Source organism: Nannospalax galili, unplaced genomic scaffold (genome assembly GCF_000622305.1).
Source record: "Nannospalax galili isolate Female #2095 unplaced genomic scaffold, S.galili_v1.0 scaffold886, whole genome shotgun sequence".
Lineage (NCBI taxonomy): Eukaryota > Metazoa > Chordata > Mammalia > Rodentia > Spalacidae > Nannospalax > Nannospalax galili.
In genome coordinates, this window is record NW_008355971.1 from 2518067 (window position 1) to 2534217 (window position 16151).

At 48.9% G+C, this 16151-nt stretch overlaps 1 protein-coding gene across 2 annotated transcripts; it reads right to left on the bottom strand.

The window, feature by feature from the left end:
• Positions 1-185: 185 nt before the first annotated feature.
• Fbl (fibrillarin) lies at positions 186-10654 on the bottom strand. Of its 2 annotated transcripts, none has more exons than XM_008853972.3 (9): positions 10532-10654; positions 5477-5656; positions 5298-5402; positions 5118-5212; positions 4051-4221; positions 2253-2385; positions 1082-1194; positions 393-538; positions 186-300 (listed from the first exon to the last, which is right to left on the bottom strand). In XM_008853972.3, exons 1-9 carry the CDS (start codon positions 10539-10541, stop codon positions 276-278), a joined length of 978 nt encoding a protein of 325 aa, XP_008852194.1. In that variant the 5' UTR covers positions 10542-10654; the 3' UTR covers positions 186-275. The 2 variants fall into 2 exon arrangements, 1 of the variants encoding a protein (XP_008852194.1); XR_003847152.1 differs by lacking the exon at positions 186-300 and adding an exon at positions 1421-1500 and having other exon boundaries at positions 398-538.
• Positions 10655-16151: the final 5497 nt, after the last annotated feature.

A 16151-nucleotide genomic window follows, 5' to 3' on the forward strand; every position in this document is an offset into this window, starting at 1 on the left:
GGAAACACTGCGCGCCTGCGCTTTGAGGGCGCTGAGCGGCGCACATGCGTAGCAGCTACAGATGGAGCATGCACCATGTGACAGGATGAAACTTTCAAGCCCACCCCCCTCCCCAAGCACACACAAAGTTGATCAAGGACTCAAGCGTGTTTGCGGCCACAGAGCAATCAGCACCAGACAGGGGAGACAGATGAGTCTTTTAATAGAAAAAAAAAGTCACACGTGCAACAGTAGCAACACACATTTCTTCGAATCCAGACAGCATTGAGCTCCATTCAGTTCTTAGCTTTGGGAGGCGGCCTGTGAGGGAAATTGGAGATGAGATAGGGAGGGGTACCACACCCTGTTACCATTTTGGGGCCAAGGAAAGGGGGATGTCTACCGGTGCTCACCTGTACACACCCACCACCACAGCGTGGTCTCTCTCGTAGGGCTCTAGAGTCAGCTGTTCCTGGGGCTTCATGTTCTCCTGCTGCATTTTCTTCACTTCAGAGGCAAACACAGCTTCGGCAGAGGCTGTGGAGTCGATGCAGTTGGCCTACAGGATAAAGGATTTGAGGCCTGCAGTACAGCTCTGGGGTGTTCTTTCTGGTGGTTGTTTTAAGCTACAAGCATGTTTTCACAGAAATCTGGAGCAAGACCCAGGTTCTGGCAGTTACTAAATTTTATTACAGAAATTTTAAGGCAGTATTCAAACTTTAAACTCAAATTTTCTACTTCCTTTTAATAGTAGAAGCAGCTTGGAACAATAAAACAAATGTGGCAAAAGGCCAATTCTGAACAGTGAAGGTATGTGGGAGTTTTCTCTTTCAAATTAAAAATGTTCTAAAAAATGTACCTTGCACTTTTAATATTTATTCCATGCCAGATCTGTTCTGTTTAAACACTTCACACATTAATAACCCTACGGATAGGACTAATACTGCCATGTTACAAATGAACAGTAAAAAAGGGTGAAGTAACCCGATGGCACTCAAATAGCACAGAAGCCATCAAGCACTCACTCAACCTCTTGCCCCTCGAAATCCCAAGATAATCTAAATCCCAAAGATAACCCCATCTTAGATTCCAAGTCCCACACCTTAATGGAAATCACAAAGTGTCCTCCATTCCGCAGGAAGGTGTGGGCATTCAGGGCCACAATCCGGGTTTGGTCTGGCTGGGCCACGTCGGCAAAGATCACATCCACCATTGCTGAGGAGACAGGGACAGCGGTTACAATGAGGGGCTACTGGAGAACTTCCCTGAGCCTCCCGTGGGGGCCTGTGCTCCATCACCACCCAAGTTCCTGGGAGAGTCTCCCTGCCTCCAGTCGCACTCCCCACCAGATTCCCCGCCCTCCACAGTGCCCCCAAGATGGGTCAGAACCCACAGTCACTTCATTCATTCACTCCTCTTGTAAACCATGGTTGCCACCTACTCTGTGGCCAGCCCTGGGCTGGGCGTGGGGGACACAGAGACGAGTCAGACCCGGACCCTGCCCTCGAGATGCTCCCGGGTCTGGGGGGAGACAGACATGTCATCAAAAAGACAAGTAAAGGTGAGCAGTTCAAGCGTGGGCAGGACCGGGGAGTGGACAAGTGCATGGGGAAAAATGCACAGAAAGAAAAATGAGTGGAAGAAGTAATATTTTAAAGTAGTATGATTTTAAAAAAAAAAAAAGCCAAAACAAAAGTGATGTAATGAAAACATATCCTTTAAAAATCATGAAAGGCACATAGCAAATCTCAGTTACTCTGGGGGGATTCATAAGGCTGTCCATTTTTACACCAGACTTTTTTTTTTTTTTGGCTTTTTGAGACAAGGTTTCCCTGTAGCCCCAGCTGGCCAGGAACTCACTTTGTAGCCCAGGCTGGCCATGAACTCACAAAGATCCGCCTGCCTCTGCCTCCCAACTGCTGGGACTAAAGGCATGCGCCATCACGCCTGGCTTGTTTTTTTTTTTTAAAACAAAGCTGTTGGGCCGCACTTTGGGGGCTAGGATCTCATCAGATAATTCAGACACAAGCCATGGCGGTGTAAAAAGGACCAGCTTTTAGGAGACAGGAAGTGCAAGGGACTCAAAGGGGGAGATGAGAGCAGACTGGGTTTCGGACATCCAAACCCCTGAAGCAGTCTCCAATTCTATCTCCTCACACTCCTGTAGGTAGGAGGCCTGCTCACCACTAACTTCAACCCAGGCTCCACTGGCCTCTTCTGGGAAACATGCAGTGGCTCATCCTACCTGCCCTGGGCCACCCCAGACCCCTCACCGATGAGCATGCGGTATTTATGTGGGTGCCGGGCATCCTCAATCACAGGAATAATGTTGGTCCTCTTCTTGGCCAAGTTAATGAGGTCACGGCCGGAGCGGTGGGAGAACTCAACTGCATAGACTAGGCCATCCTAAAATAGATCCAACAGTGACACTGGTTCTCATGTATAGGGAGCTGACAATGGGCTCATGAACCAAAAACTGGTCTTCAGACCAGCAAAACCCTACTACATGGGGCTAGAGATGGCTCAGCAGTTAAGAGAATTTCTTGCAGCAGACCTGGGTTCAAATCCCAGCACCTACACAGTGGTTAACAGCCGTTTGTAACTCCAGTTTTAGGGGATCCCAACAAACTCTTCTGACTGACATGGGTGCACTTACATACATGCAGGTATAACACACACACACAACACTACCACTTAAAAACTATTAAAAAAGTTAAAAATTTTTTTTTAATTTTTATGCATATATTTGAATTGCCTGCATATACGTAAGTGCACCTGTGTTGTGCAATGCCATGGATGTCAGAAGAGGGTCCCCTAGAACTAGAGATTTGGATGGTTGTTAGCTACTGTGTGGGTTCTGGGATCTGAACCTAGGTCCTCTACAAGAGCAGCCAGTGCTCTTAGCTGCTGAGACGTTTTTCCAGCCCCTTAACAACTATTGTTATGTCCACATTCCAGATGAAAAAACAGGCCTAGAGATAGGAAGTCACCTGCCATGGGTTACTAGCAAGCAACAAAACCATAAGATACCTGACCTGAGAGAGTCCAGGGTCCCAACAGAGGCTAAAATCCAGACAGCCAGGGCAGAGATGAGGGGATGGAGCTAAGAGCATTTGCTATCAGGCCAGCTTATAGGAACTACAGGCCGAAAGGAGGCTGAGCGCCCAGGTGCCTAGCTGAAAGCCCATCATGGTTAAAAGTCTATGGAAGAACCCTGAGTTTCGTTTTTGTCTTTAAGCAGGGCCTCACTATGTAGCTCAGGCTGGCCTTGAACCTGAAATTTTTGGGGGTGGGCAAGTTCAGACAGGGTCTCATATGTAGACCAGGCTGGCTTCACAGAGATCCACCTGCTTCTGCCTCTTGAGTGCTGGGATTAAAGGTGTGCACCACCATGCTCGGCAGAACTTCAGATTGTTGCCTTTGCCTCCAGCATGAGGTCACAGAGGTGTGTGGCTTCACACCTGGCCAAGCTTGGGATTTGCAACCACCAAATCATTAACAGCCTGTAACTGTGTGAACAAACAAGAGGCCTTGAAGCCAAATGCCCAAGAACCAGGTGCTCTCTGCTTCAGAAACCTGTATAGTCACACAGAAACACAGGCCCAGAGCATGAGGATTACTGGGTCTTTCTATTGAAACCAGGGGTATAGCTCATCAGCAGAGTACCTGCTCAGTATGCAGGAGACCTAGGTTTAATTCCCAGTACCGGAAAAAAGACTTTAGGAACATGGTTTTGGGTATATGTGTGCACCCAGGCGTGTGTAGAGGCCAGAGAACAGCTTAGGTGTTATTCCTCAGGAATGCTGTCCATCTCATTTTTGAGACAAGGTCTCTCATTGGCTTGTCTCAGCTTCCCTACTGCTGATAATATATTCCTAGCTCTGAGTCATTCTAACCCTGGCCACCCCATGCTCACACCTCCTAAGGTCAAGAACACAGGAGTGGGGCTGCATGGGAATCCCCTTCAAGCCGTTCCACTTATACAGGTATGTGAGGGACAGACCTGGCTCTGCATCACAAAGCATGGATGTGGCCAGCCCAGTTCCCTCATCTCCAACCTCATCCACTTACCGGGCCTACAATGTCAGAGACGTGGGAGACAGTGGTGCCTGAGGCTGCTCCAAGATAGAGCACCTTGGCTCCTGGCTTGATGTGGATCTGATCCACACCGCCCAGGATTGCTGCTGCCAGCTTGGAGCGGAAGGGGTTCCAGGCACGGTACTCAATTTTGTCATCTCCCTCCTGGCCCAGAAGAGAAGGGAATAGAAGTCAGTGCTGGGTTCTTGTACAGGATCCCACTGCCCTTAACCCTCGAAAGAAATGGTGCTTTCCAATCACTATACAACAACTGAACGCAGATACATGGCAGGGGCCAGGACAGGTGTGGCCCTCATGGAAGCTGCTGATTTGGGGAGAAGAGAGAGCAACATACAGTAAACGTAAAGGGTGACAGGAAGACCTGGGCACTTAAGTCCTTTTCTGTCCCAGCACCTGCCTATTGGCACCCCATTCCAGACAATGGAGACCTAACAGTGAACAAGAGAGAGCCTGCCCTCAAAGAACAGGTACCACTAAACTAGTACAAGCTGGCAGAGCAGACAGTGACAGGTGCTATATACAGGCCAGGAGAGATGGTTTGAAATGTGGGGAACAGAGCAAGAAGGGGTGAAAAGGAGAAAGTGGGCAAGGAAGACCAAAGGGACTTTTGAATCAGACCTGGAGGTGAAGAGGGAGCCACCCACGTCATCTGGGGAAGAGCACTGCAGGCAGAGGGGAGGTGAGCAGAAGGCCTCAGGCAGGCAGGCGCGTGGCTGGCCATAGAGAAAAGTACATGGGAGAACTAGGGCTGGGATGGGGTGGGCTGCTTTAGACAGACAGGGTGATGTGATGTGGCCTTGTCAGAAAGGTCAGGTAGCATGTGACCAGAGACAGGTGACAAGAAACCAGCTTAGTATGGAGCCAGGAGAGGGCAGGGCGAGGAGGCCAGGGAATTGGGGGCAGTGAGGGATGGGAGCTGGAAATGTAGCACTCTGAAGCCACAGCGGGGAGCCTGGGAAGGCATGTGAGGAGGGGATCTATGTGTTATGGTCATACTGTCAGCTGGGATCTGGTGGTGTGGACCAGGATCCAGGACTCACCGAAATAGAGACTCTCTTCTCCCCATAAACAGATTCTCCAGGGACCAGATTCTTTGTGACAAGGGCATCTTCCTTTCCACGACATATGAAGACACCTGGTGAAGGGAGAGAAGCAGAGCAGGGCTGAGGATCCTGTAGCCCATCTCCAGGTCAGGCTGGTTCCCCACCTCCCTTGCTCACCTTCATGCCGGTGGGGCTCTACCATCACATTCTTCCCTGCCTGGTTTCCTCTTTTGCCTCCCCGGCCACCACGGCCCCGGTTGCCCCCAGACTGGAAGCCCCCACCTGCAAGAGAGAGCTGTAGGAGAGGGAGCCCCCCCTCCACCTCTGCCCCCTCCAGCCCCCCCAGCTTCACTTACCTCTTCCCCCTCCTCCACCTCCTCGGCCTCTGAAGCCTCCGCCACCACCTCGGCCACGACCCCCACCAAAGCCACCACGGCCACCGCCAAAGCCTCCTCGACCTCCTCGGCCTCCTCCTCGACCACCTCTGTCACCAAAGCCTCCTCTGCCGCCGAAGCCGCCCCCACGGGGGCTGAAACCTGCAGCGGGAACAAAAACAGCAATCAGAGAAACGAGGCTTAAGAAGCTAAACAAACCTTCCCCGCCAGTTCCACACAGGTGAGAAACTTGCCAAGCACATTTCTGTGTACTTCGGACACTATGTTTACCATGGCAGAGTGCAGGCCAAACCCAAGGCCCAGCAGCAGAATGGACAAGTAATGGGAGGGCCAGCCATCAATAAGACCTTCAGGTGTACAGCACACATGACACACCGGAGTTGCCTAACAGTAGGTGAACAAACTTAATTACTAGAAAACCACAAAGGCACACAAGCAGAGGTTTTGTTTTCTTGAGATAGGGTCTGGTGTCACCTAGGCTGGCCTTGAACTCACTATGCAGTTGAGGATGACCGTGAACTCCTGATCCTCCTGCTCCACTTCCCACTATGCCTGGCATGATTTCTCTCTCTCTCTCTCTCTCTCTCTCTCTCTCTCTCTCTCTCTCCCTTTCCTCCTTCTCCTCTTCTTTCCCCCCTTCTTTTTTGGTCTTTTTGAGACAGGGTCTCCCTGGAGCCCCAGCTGGCCTTGAATTCATAGAGATCTGCTTGCCTCTGCCTCCCAAGTGCTGGGACTAAAGGCATGCACCACCACACTCAGCTTGGCATGATTTCTTTATGAAGCACAGAAGCAACCAAACTCAACAGTGCTGTGCTGTATTCAAGAAAGGGGATGATAAAGGCCAAACATGCCCCATGCTATCTACAGATCTTGTTTTCTTGGTGGACAGTTACAGAGCTCATTCTAGTACTGGTGAGCCCTGCCATGCCCTAGGGGCATCTTCATCACTTCCCACAGGGACTGTTTATCTGGAATAAAAGCACAACCCCCAAAGACAGTTCCTGCTAACCCACCTCTGCTTCTAAGCTTGCAACATTTCTCATAGGCTCAGGGGGGGAAATAAGACTCTTTCCCACCAATTTTCCTTTTAAGGATGGGCAATGGCCTAATGTTTATCAGTAAAATCAGTTTGCACTTGAAGCCAGGCAAAGTGACACATGCCTACAATTCTAGCATGGGAAGGCTGAGGCACGATTCTGAGTTTGAAACCCGTGTGGGCTACACAGTGAGATCTTGTTTTGCAAAAAAATAAGGTACAGTAAACCATAAGTTTGAAGATTAGTAACCATAAAGTAAACCATAGCTTGAAGATTAGTGATAGCATAAAATGGTCTCATGATGTAAACTGTCATTAATAAACTTGTTTAAGGTTTTGTAAAGGTGCCTTAGGGCTATATCCTATGATAATCTCTTGTACCCTATTGGAATTTGAAACAAAACTGTAACTTTGCTTTTTCTCCTTTTATTTTGTTTGCTTGTCCCCAATTCCCTTTTTGAAAATGCTACTTAAGGAGGTAGGTACTGTAGTTCAGTAGTTCAGCAATTGCCTAGCATGTGCTGCCCCCAACCTACAAAACTTAGTACCTATTCCTAATTGAATTGTAAGCTAACAGTAGAAGCTGCTTACTCTGCTGACTACCTTCTACTCCCCCTACAGTCCACTTCCCACATAGCAGCCAGTGCTAGAGATCTGATCATGCAAAGGAGCCCAGCCCAGATCCCTCCCAGAGCTTTCCATCTTATCCAAAGAAGTCATAATTCCCTTCCCAGGCTCACAAAGCAAACAAACCCCTCTATCCCTGAGTCTACCCCATGACAAGATCCACCATGGGAAGGACCTGTCCCCACTGGGTTCTGACTTCACAGGCCCCTTGGTCTACCCCATCAGCTCCTACATCTTTAACATGGAGGGTTTCTACTTTCCAGCTCCTGCTGGTGAGCATGGTGCTCGCTTCTCATTGCACTGATGACTTGGGCCATCTCCCAGCTACCTTGCTTTATTTCTCTTCATATTAATTATAGATTGAATAATGGCATTGCTGCCCCATCCACAATGATTTCTAGTTCTGGTCACCCTGGTACCCAGTGCCCTGCAAAATAGATGATGCCAAGGATGATGCTCAATGGACAGCAGGAGGTCTCTGCTGATGACTTCTTTTTTGACACAGGGTCTAAAGAAGCAGAGGCTGGCCTTGAATGTGCTATGACTTTAGATTTGTGATCCTCTGAAGAGCTCCTACCTGAGGGCTCACCAGCTCCTCTTGGATTTACGTGGTACTGGATTAATCCCAGGGCTTCTAGCATGACAGGTAAACACTTTACCAACTGAGTCCAGCTGTAAAGTATTCCATACAGGAAGACAGTCCTTCACCACCCCAGATAGTAGGGAAGGTGTGTCGAAGTACACTGTTTTTGTTTTTATTTGTTCTTTTTGAAACAGAGTCTCCCTGTAGCCCCAGCTGGCCTCAATCTCAGATTGGCCTGCCTCTGCCTCCTGAGTGCTCGGATTAAAGGCGTGCACCACTATGCCCCACTGCATAGGAGTTAAGTTGTAAAGATTAATAGACTTAGTATACAAAAAGCTACATCACACACAGCCTGGCACACAGCCTGAACCCAACTTCCATTCATTAAGAATGAATCCTCTCTCCCTGCTACTTAGGGGCAAACCCACTAGCCAGACTGATGAGACATTCCACCCTGGCCTGACCTGGGAAGTATATCTCATAGGGTGCAGTGGGCAGGAGCATAAACTTTCAGGTCCAGATACTCTAATTCAATTTGGGTCCTGGGGTTTTTAGAAAAATGTACTAGAAGGTATCCACTACTCAGAAAGACCTCCATGCTTACATATATGTTAATGGTTTAGAATCTGCTTTCCTCCTAGAGCCGTCCCACTTCAAAGCTGCCAACTATAGCTAGGTGTGGGTATTACGCGCCTGCAATCCCAGTACTTTGGAGGTCAAGGCAGGAGGATCGGGAATTCAAGGTCATCCTCCACTAAGGGGGACTCCTATGTTGGGGAGTCCACTGGATCCCTCCTGCCAGGTCACATCATCATTTGTTTGAGGAAAACTGTCTGCTCCCAGCAAATCACTGGTACATAAAAGCAAGGATCCCCTTTAATGGATGTGCTGATGTTATTCTAGAACAGAGGAGGCTTATGGAAGATCAGGAATTTGAGGCCACAGCCTGGGGCTACACAACAAAATCCCATCTCAAAACACAAAACAAAAAAGGAGACTTGATCCCCTTTAAAAATGCCCACCGGGGGCTGGACAGATAGCTCAGCAACTGAGAGCACTGGCTGCTCCTAGAGGACCCAGGTTCAATTCCCAGCACCCACAGGGCGGTTAACAGCAGTCCTGAACTCCAGTTCCAGGGAAATTCTACGCCTCTTCTGATCTTCATGGGCACACTCACATACATGTAGGCAACACACTCAGTTACATAAAATAAAAATAATAAATATTTTTAAAATGCCTACCAGACTGCAGCATACATACCCTTGTTTTAAAATCTCCCTCAAGCCACTTTTGTTACTCAAGATTCAACTGTCACTTTAGCACTGACTGCTTCACATTCTACATTGATGGAAGAAGGTTGACTGAGAGGTTCACCCTCCATTCTGCAGGGGAATCACAGACTAGAATGCCTGCCAGCATGCGAGCCTCTTAGGATATAGAGCCCAGCAATCCCTCTGCCCTACTTCTGGAGACTCTCCAAACACCAAAGTGGAGTCCTGGATACACAACCAGTCCCGGAGGTATCCCCATCCTATCCACAAGAACGTGCACACACAAGAGAAGAAACTCTCATTTAGAGGGAGGGTGGGGGCTGAGCAGGCCTGACTTTGGAAGCTCCTGGACACCAGCAGAACCTTACCTACAAGAGCCACTACCATTATATGCCAAGCACTGGGCTGTTTTCTTTTTTTAAATTATCTCCCTTTAATCCTAACCAGGGGTCATTATTTCCATATATATTTTTTGAGACAGAGCTCTTGCTAATGTATTCCAGGATGGCCTGGAAATCACTAATGTAGCAGACTGGTGTCACACTGGTGGTCCCCCTGTCTCAGCCTTAGTGCTGGGACAGACAGGTAAGTATGTGCCACTACTGACCAGGATGACATATTACCGATGAAAAAAGCCTGAGCCTCTGAGGGAAAGTCATTTATCTAAGGTCACACAGTAGGCTAGGAAATCAAGACCAAAAAGAAAAAAAAAAAAAAAAGACGAATGACCCCTTCTGTCAAAGCCAGGACCCAGCAAGGAAAAAACCCTGAGCCTCTGAGGGAAAGTCATTTATCTAAGGGCACACAGTAGGCTAGAAAAACAAGACCAAAAAAAAAAAAAAAAAAAAAAAAGACGAATGACCCCTTCTGTCAAAGCCAGGACCCAGCATTCCACCACGCAGCAGGGTCATACCAGAAAACCGCGGGAAACAGATGCATAAAACCACTCGTGTCCCGTGACTACCCCCCACCCCACTAATGCGTGGCTTAAAGTTTCTGTGACCAAGGAGTTGGGACTCTTAGGTGCCCCTAGAAGATCGTCACTCATCTCTAGGGACCCGCCCCTCCCGGAAGCGCAGCAAGCGGGATCGTGGGCCCAGAAGCGAGGCACAGTACCCAAACCAGGGGTCCTCATCCACTCGGGCTCCTCTGGAGCAGCTGGGGTGGGGACCAGGGGGATGATGATGATGGGCGACAGGGGAGGCTTCTGGGGGCTCCCCAGACCCAGCTCCGACCCCAGTCGGATTCACCAAAGCCACACCCAAGACACTGGATGAGGGTTCTGAGTAGCGTGCCCGGTCCAATACAAAACAAACCCTAGGGGCCGTGGGCACCAGCCGAGCCCCGGGTCACGACCCTCAGGCTCCGGCCTCGGGTCTCCAGCCACTCCGGCGGGCTCAGGAGCTCCGCCCGGCCCTGCTCGCAGCCTCGCAGCCCGAGGCCCGTCCGCCCCGGCCTGGCGCCCCGCTCCGCCCGCTCCCGCTCGTGCCGGCCTCTACCTGGCTTCATCACTGCTCTCCAGGCGCGCGGCTCCGGGAGTCTGCGGCGTCCCTGACTCCACGAGTCTCAGGCTTTCGCACGTGGAAAGGAGCGCATGCGCGCGGCGACGTGCGGCGCATGACGCAACCGCGTAGCCCCGCCCGAAGTCCTGAGCGAGTTCTGTGCGACTCCTGAGCCTCTGGCGGTTCCGTCTCCTCTCTCTTCTCAAAATTCCAAGTAGTCTTTTCTACCCCAAATCCGCTTTGAGTTTGTCCTTCGCCAGGGCCCAAACCTTGTGTTTCTTTGTGGATTTTGAGACAGGGTCTTCTTGTAGCCCCAGCTGGCCTGGAACTCACTATGTAGACCAGGCTGGTCTTGAACTCACTATGTAGACCAGGCTGGCCTCCATCTGTGCCTCCCGAGTGCTAGGATTAAAGGGGTGCGCCTCCATGACCAGCTAGCCTTGTTTGTTTTTGAGGTTTTTGAGAAAGGGTGTCTGTGTAGCCTCAGCTGGCCTGGAACCCACTATGTAGCCCAGGCCGGGGCTGGCATAGTAATTTGCCCGCCTACAGTGCTGGGAGTAAAGGTGTGCACCACTATGCTCGGCTGAGTTTTTTAAAGATAGAGCCTAACTGTATAGCCCAGGCTGGACTGGAGCTGGGAATTCTGCTCAGCCGTTCATCAGCTCCCAGGCTCCACCTCTGTGTTTCTCTTTCCTTAGAATTTCCTCTACTCTCAAAAAACCTTCCCTCAGTGATTTCCAAGAAAGACTCCCCCTTCTGGATACCCATTCATACCTTAGAAAAACTTTGACTGGGGCTGGAGAGATGGCTCAGTGACTAACAGCACTGACTGTTCTTCTAGAGGATCTGTGTTCGATTCCCAGCACCCACATGACAGCTAACAACCATCTGTAACTCCAGTCCCAGGGGATCTGACACTGTCTTCTGACCACCCTGGACATTGCATAACATGGGTGCATTTACATACATGCAGGCAATACACTCATACACATAAAAAAAAGTAATAGAATTAAAAAAAAAAGAAAAACATGGCTGGGCATGGTGGTCCATGCCTTTAATCCCAGCAGTCAGGAGGCAGGGGCAGGCGGCTGACTGTGAGATACATACATAGCAAGTTCCAGGCCAGCATTTACTGTGCATCATTTTGTAAAATATATTTTACACATTTAGTATTTTTATTTTATGTGTATGAGTGTATGTATGTGTATGTGCATGTATGTGAGTGTGCCCTTGTGCAGTGCTGTGGAGGTCAGAAGAGGGCATCGGATTCCCAGGAACTGGAGGTAAAAACGGTTTGTAAACTGGCATGTGGGTGCTGGGAATTGAACCCGGGTCCTCTGCAAGAGCAGTCAGTGCTCTTAACCGTTGAGCCATTTCTCCAGCCCCCCTATTGTGCATCATTTTTAAAAAGATTCATCTATTTTTATTTTATGGGTATGAGTGTTGGCTTACAGATATGTTTTGTGAACCTCTTCAGTGTGGACCCCCTTGGAGGCCAGAAGAGGCATCAGGTCCCTGGAACTGGAGGTATAGAGCTGTGTTAGCCTCCATGTGGTGCTGGGAACTGAATTCAGGTCCTCTGTTAGAACAGCCAGTGCTCTTTAACTGCTGAGCCACCTCTGCAGCCCCTACTGTGCATCTTCTTTTTTTCCTGGTCTTTTTGAGACGGGGTCTCCCTGTAGCCCCAGCTGTCCTGGAACTCAACTATGTAGACCAGGCTGGCCTTGAACTCACAGAGATCCACCTGCCTCTGCCTCCCAAGTGCTGGGATTAAGGGTGTGCGCCACCACACCCAGCTCTGTGCATCTCCCTTAACAGATTCCTTTCTAGCTGCTGGAATACCGCAATGAACTGTAAAGCTCTTGGGGCTGGAGAGATGGCTCCAGTGATTAAGAACACTGGCTGTTCAATTTCCAGAGGCCCACAGAGGACTCCGGTTCGATTTCCAGCATCCACATGGTGTCTAGCAACCGTCTGTAACCCTAGTTCCAGGAGAATTTGATGCTTTCTGACCTCCGAAGGCATTGCACAACATGGGTGCACTTGTACACATGCAGGCAATACACTCATATACATAAAATTAAAAAAAACAACACCACCACCACTCTCTGGGAGACAGTGCTCACTGAAGGAGACAGACTGCAGGCTGGTTAATAAGCTGAATGTTAGAAGGCAGTAAGTACTTTTGAGAAAAAACAGCAGCAAAGGGGTGTGTGTGTGTGTGTGTGTGTGTGTGTGTGTGTGTGTGGTTTTCTTTTAACAGGCAGGCCAAGAAATGAATCAGGTAACTTGAGAGCGCTAAAGGAGGTGAGGGATGAAGTGTGCACCTGTAGGGGAGAAGAGATGCCAGACAGGGAGGGCTGCAGGTACAAAGGCCCTGAGGCAGCACAGATATGGGGGGTGGTGGAAAAATGGTGTGAGCAATGGGGAGAGAAGACAAAAGGAGTTAGTAAGGGCAGATTTGCAGGACCTTGTGGGCCAGGTGAAAATGTTGGTTTTCACTTTGTGTAGGATGGAGCCATGGAGGGCTCCTAAGTGGAGAAGGACTATTAACTGTCACGAAGTCACTTGGGCCATATATAGGAAAGTCCATGGGAGGAAGGATGGTAGAAGGAAGGCCCCCTACAGTAGACCAAGGAAGAGACAAGGACTGATCTGAGAGAGTGGGGGCGGAGGGTGGGATGAGCCCTGAAGAGATTTTGTGTGTTTAGAATCTTGTGCTTTACCATAACCCATTCATATCCGTCCTTATTCCACAAGGGAAAATAGAAGTGCTGCCACGACACATTACCAGAAACCTGCTGAAGCCTGGTCAGACTGCGGTTCCACTATTGTGTCTGTTCCCTTCATTGCTATATCACTGCAACCTCAGAACAGGCCTGTGGATCTGCAGAAGTGTTTGTTGAGTGAATGATCAAACCCACCTGTGGAGTTCTCTGCAGGGTGTTCTGATTGTCCAATACAGCCACTTTACATAGAAGTAGTCCTGAATATTTGTTTACACACTGAGATAAAATTTTTCTTAAACTTCAAAACTATGGGATGAAATAGGTATATTCTGGATTTCTTGGAGCTGTGCAGTATTCAGATGGATCCAATATGGGATAGTGTTACTTGGTCCTTACAGATTTTACTGTTGGTTGGTTTCTAATCATGTTTTTCTTCTAAAGGACAAAAATACCCGGAGCACAATTCGGATTTGGGTTGTGACAAATAGCGTGTCACTATTTACCATGGAGATGTGAACAAACAGCTACTCACCCCAGATAGGGAACTGACAACAGACTGAAGTAAGGGTGCCCCAAAGTCTAACGTGGTGAACCAATGAGTTTTTTGGGGGAGGGGCATTTCTTACAGGAGTATGGGTGAGGGGTTCCTTATCGGAGCAGGACTGACTCAAGACATCTGTATCTCCAAAGCCTACCCCAGCATGAGTGACAGCTCATGAAGACCTGGAGTGCAGTGAACAGCCTGCCGGCAGCTCACAGGTTGGAGTTTCCTTTCCAGGCAGCTCAGCTGGTCTGAGCCTCTTCTGGGCAGGTCTGCTTACTTCAGAAGGCCTCAGCTGTCCTCAGGACTTACCTAAGCTCGGGGAGGGAGGGATCTACTGCCTCTGCTCAGTTTCTGGAACTTCTGAAGCTTCTTGGTTACTTCCTGAAATCTTAAAAACAATTTTTGTTGAGACAGGATCTCACTATGTAGCTCCAGATGGCCTGGAACTTGCTATGTAGACCAGGCTGGCCTCAATCTCATAGAGATCTGCCTGTCTCTGTTTCCCAAGTGCTGGGATTAAAGGCATGCAGCATCATGCCTGGCCTTTTTAAAAAAATTTATTTTTGAAGGAGTGAGTTGAACTCGGAAGAACTGCAGGTTGAGAGAGATCCAGTGGAGTAATTTCAGAATGAGGAGATTTAAGCCTAGATTCTATAACCACAGCCTTAAACACCAGAACTCTGCATTACTGGCATTGCCTACTGCCTGTCCATGTTTTTTTTTTTCTTGTTTTGTGTTTTGTTTTCTGAAACCGGGTCTCACTCTGTAGCTCAGGCTGGCTTGGAATTTGGAGCACACCTCTGTCTCTGCATGTGTGGTACTGGTGGTGAGATTTCTTTACTGTTCATTTTGTGCCTATAGCATGTGGTTTGGTTTCAGATGGGTTTTTTTTTTTTAGCTGAGTTTCATGCCCCATCATCCCTGAGTGATAACCCCCCCATTACTACTTTTAGAGCCTTGATAATAAAATGAAATTATTAATAGACTAAAAAATTTATTTTTATTTTATGTGTATGAGTGTTTTGCCTAAATGTATGTAAGTGCACCACATGTGTGCAATGCCCAAGGATGCCAGAGGAGGGTGTCAGATCCCCTGGAACTGGAGTTAAGGATGGTTATGAGTAGCCACGTGGGTGCTGGGAGATGAACCCAGGTTTCCTGCAAGAGCTCTTAACCACTGAGCCATCTCTCCAGCCTAGTACTTCCTGAATCGTAACAAGCCTGCCTTTAGAGCGTCTTAACTACTGGAAAGAAATTGCTATTGGGAGGAAACAACAGTTGCCAGTTCTCTTGGAATCCTGGCACCAACTTCTGGTTCTGAAATGGTTCTGATGCCAACTTGCTAGTGGACTTGAAATTGGCACTAATTAGTGGAGGCCTGCCTGCTGCTCTTGGGCAAGGGATGAAACAGTGACTGAATAGCCCTCATCCCTGCCTTCCTGAAGCTGCCAGTCCAGTGGGGAGGAAGACTAGTCCCTACACTAGCCCAAGAGTCTTTGGGGCCAGCGTGATAGTTTGGGTCTGGCATCTTTGAAGTCTCATGCATTGAGGTCTTGGTCCCCAGCTGGTGACACTGTTGGGAGGTGGTTATCATTAATGCTACAGGAAGGCAGCTGGCCTGGCTCCTTTCACTCTACCTGGATATAGATTGTGATTGGACAAGGTGATGCTCTGCTAGTGTGGGTAGTCCTGGACTCCTGAGTGCCCAAGGTGTGAGGGATGGAGGTTTTATAAACCAGAGGTTTATAGCTCCAAGCTCTGAGACTTACAGTTCCAGGGCTCAGGCTGGAGGCCTGTTTATTGTGTGTAGGTTGTGTGTGTGTGTGTGTGTGTGTGTGTGTATGTGGGGGGTGGTGTAGCGAGCACATACCTGTGGAGGTCAAAGGACAACTTTGGGAGTCAATTCTGTCCTTCCATCATGTGGATCCCCTAACTGAACCCAAGTCATCAGGCTTGGGAACAAGAACAAGCACTTTAACCAAGTTGAGCCATCTCAGCAGGCTGGACTTGCTTTTTTTAAAAAATATTTTATTTATTATTTTTATTTTATGTGTATGAGGTAAGTGTACCCGTGTCATGCAGTGCCCGTGGAAGTCAGAAGAGACTGTTGGATCCCCCGGGACTGGACTTCCTGACAGTTGGCCATGTGGGTGCTGGGAATCGAACCCGGGTCTTCTGCAAGAGCAGTCAGTGCTCTTAACTGCTAAGCCATCTCTCCAGCCCCAACTTTTTAAAAAAAATTAAAGTGTATGTATGTGTGCTGTGCATATGTATATGTATGTTTGCATGTATGTGAGTGTACATGTGTGATGGTGCAGCTGGAGGTTGACATTGGGAGTCTCCG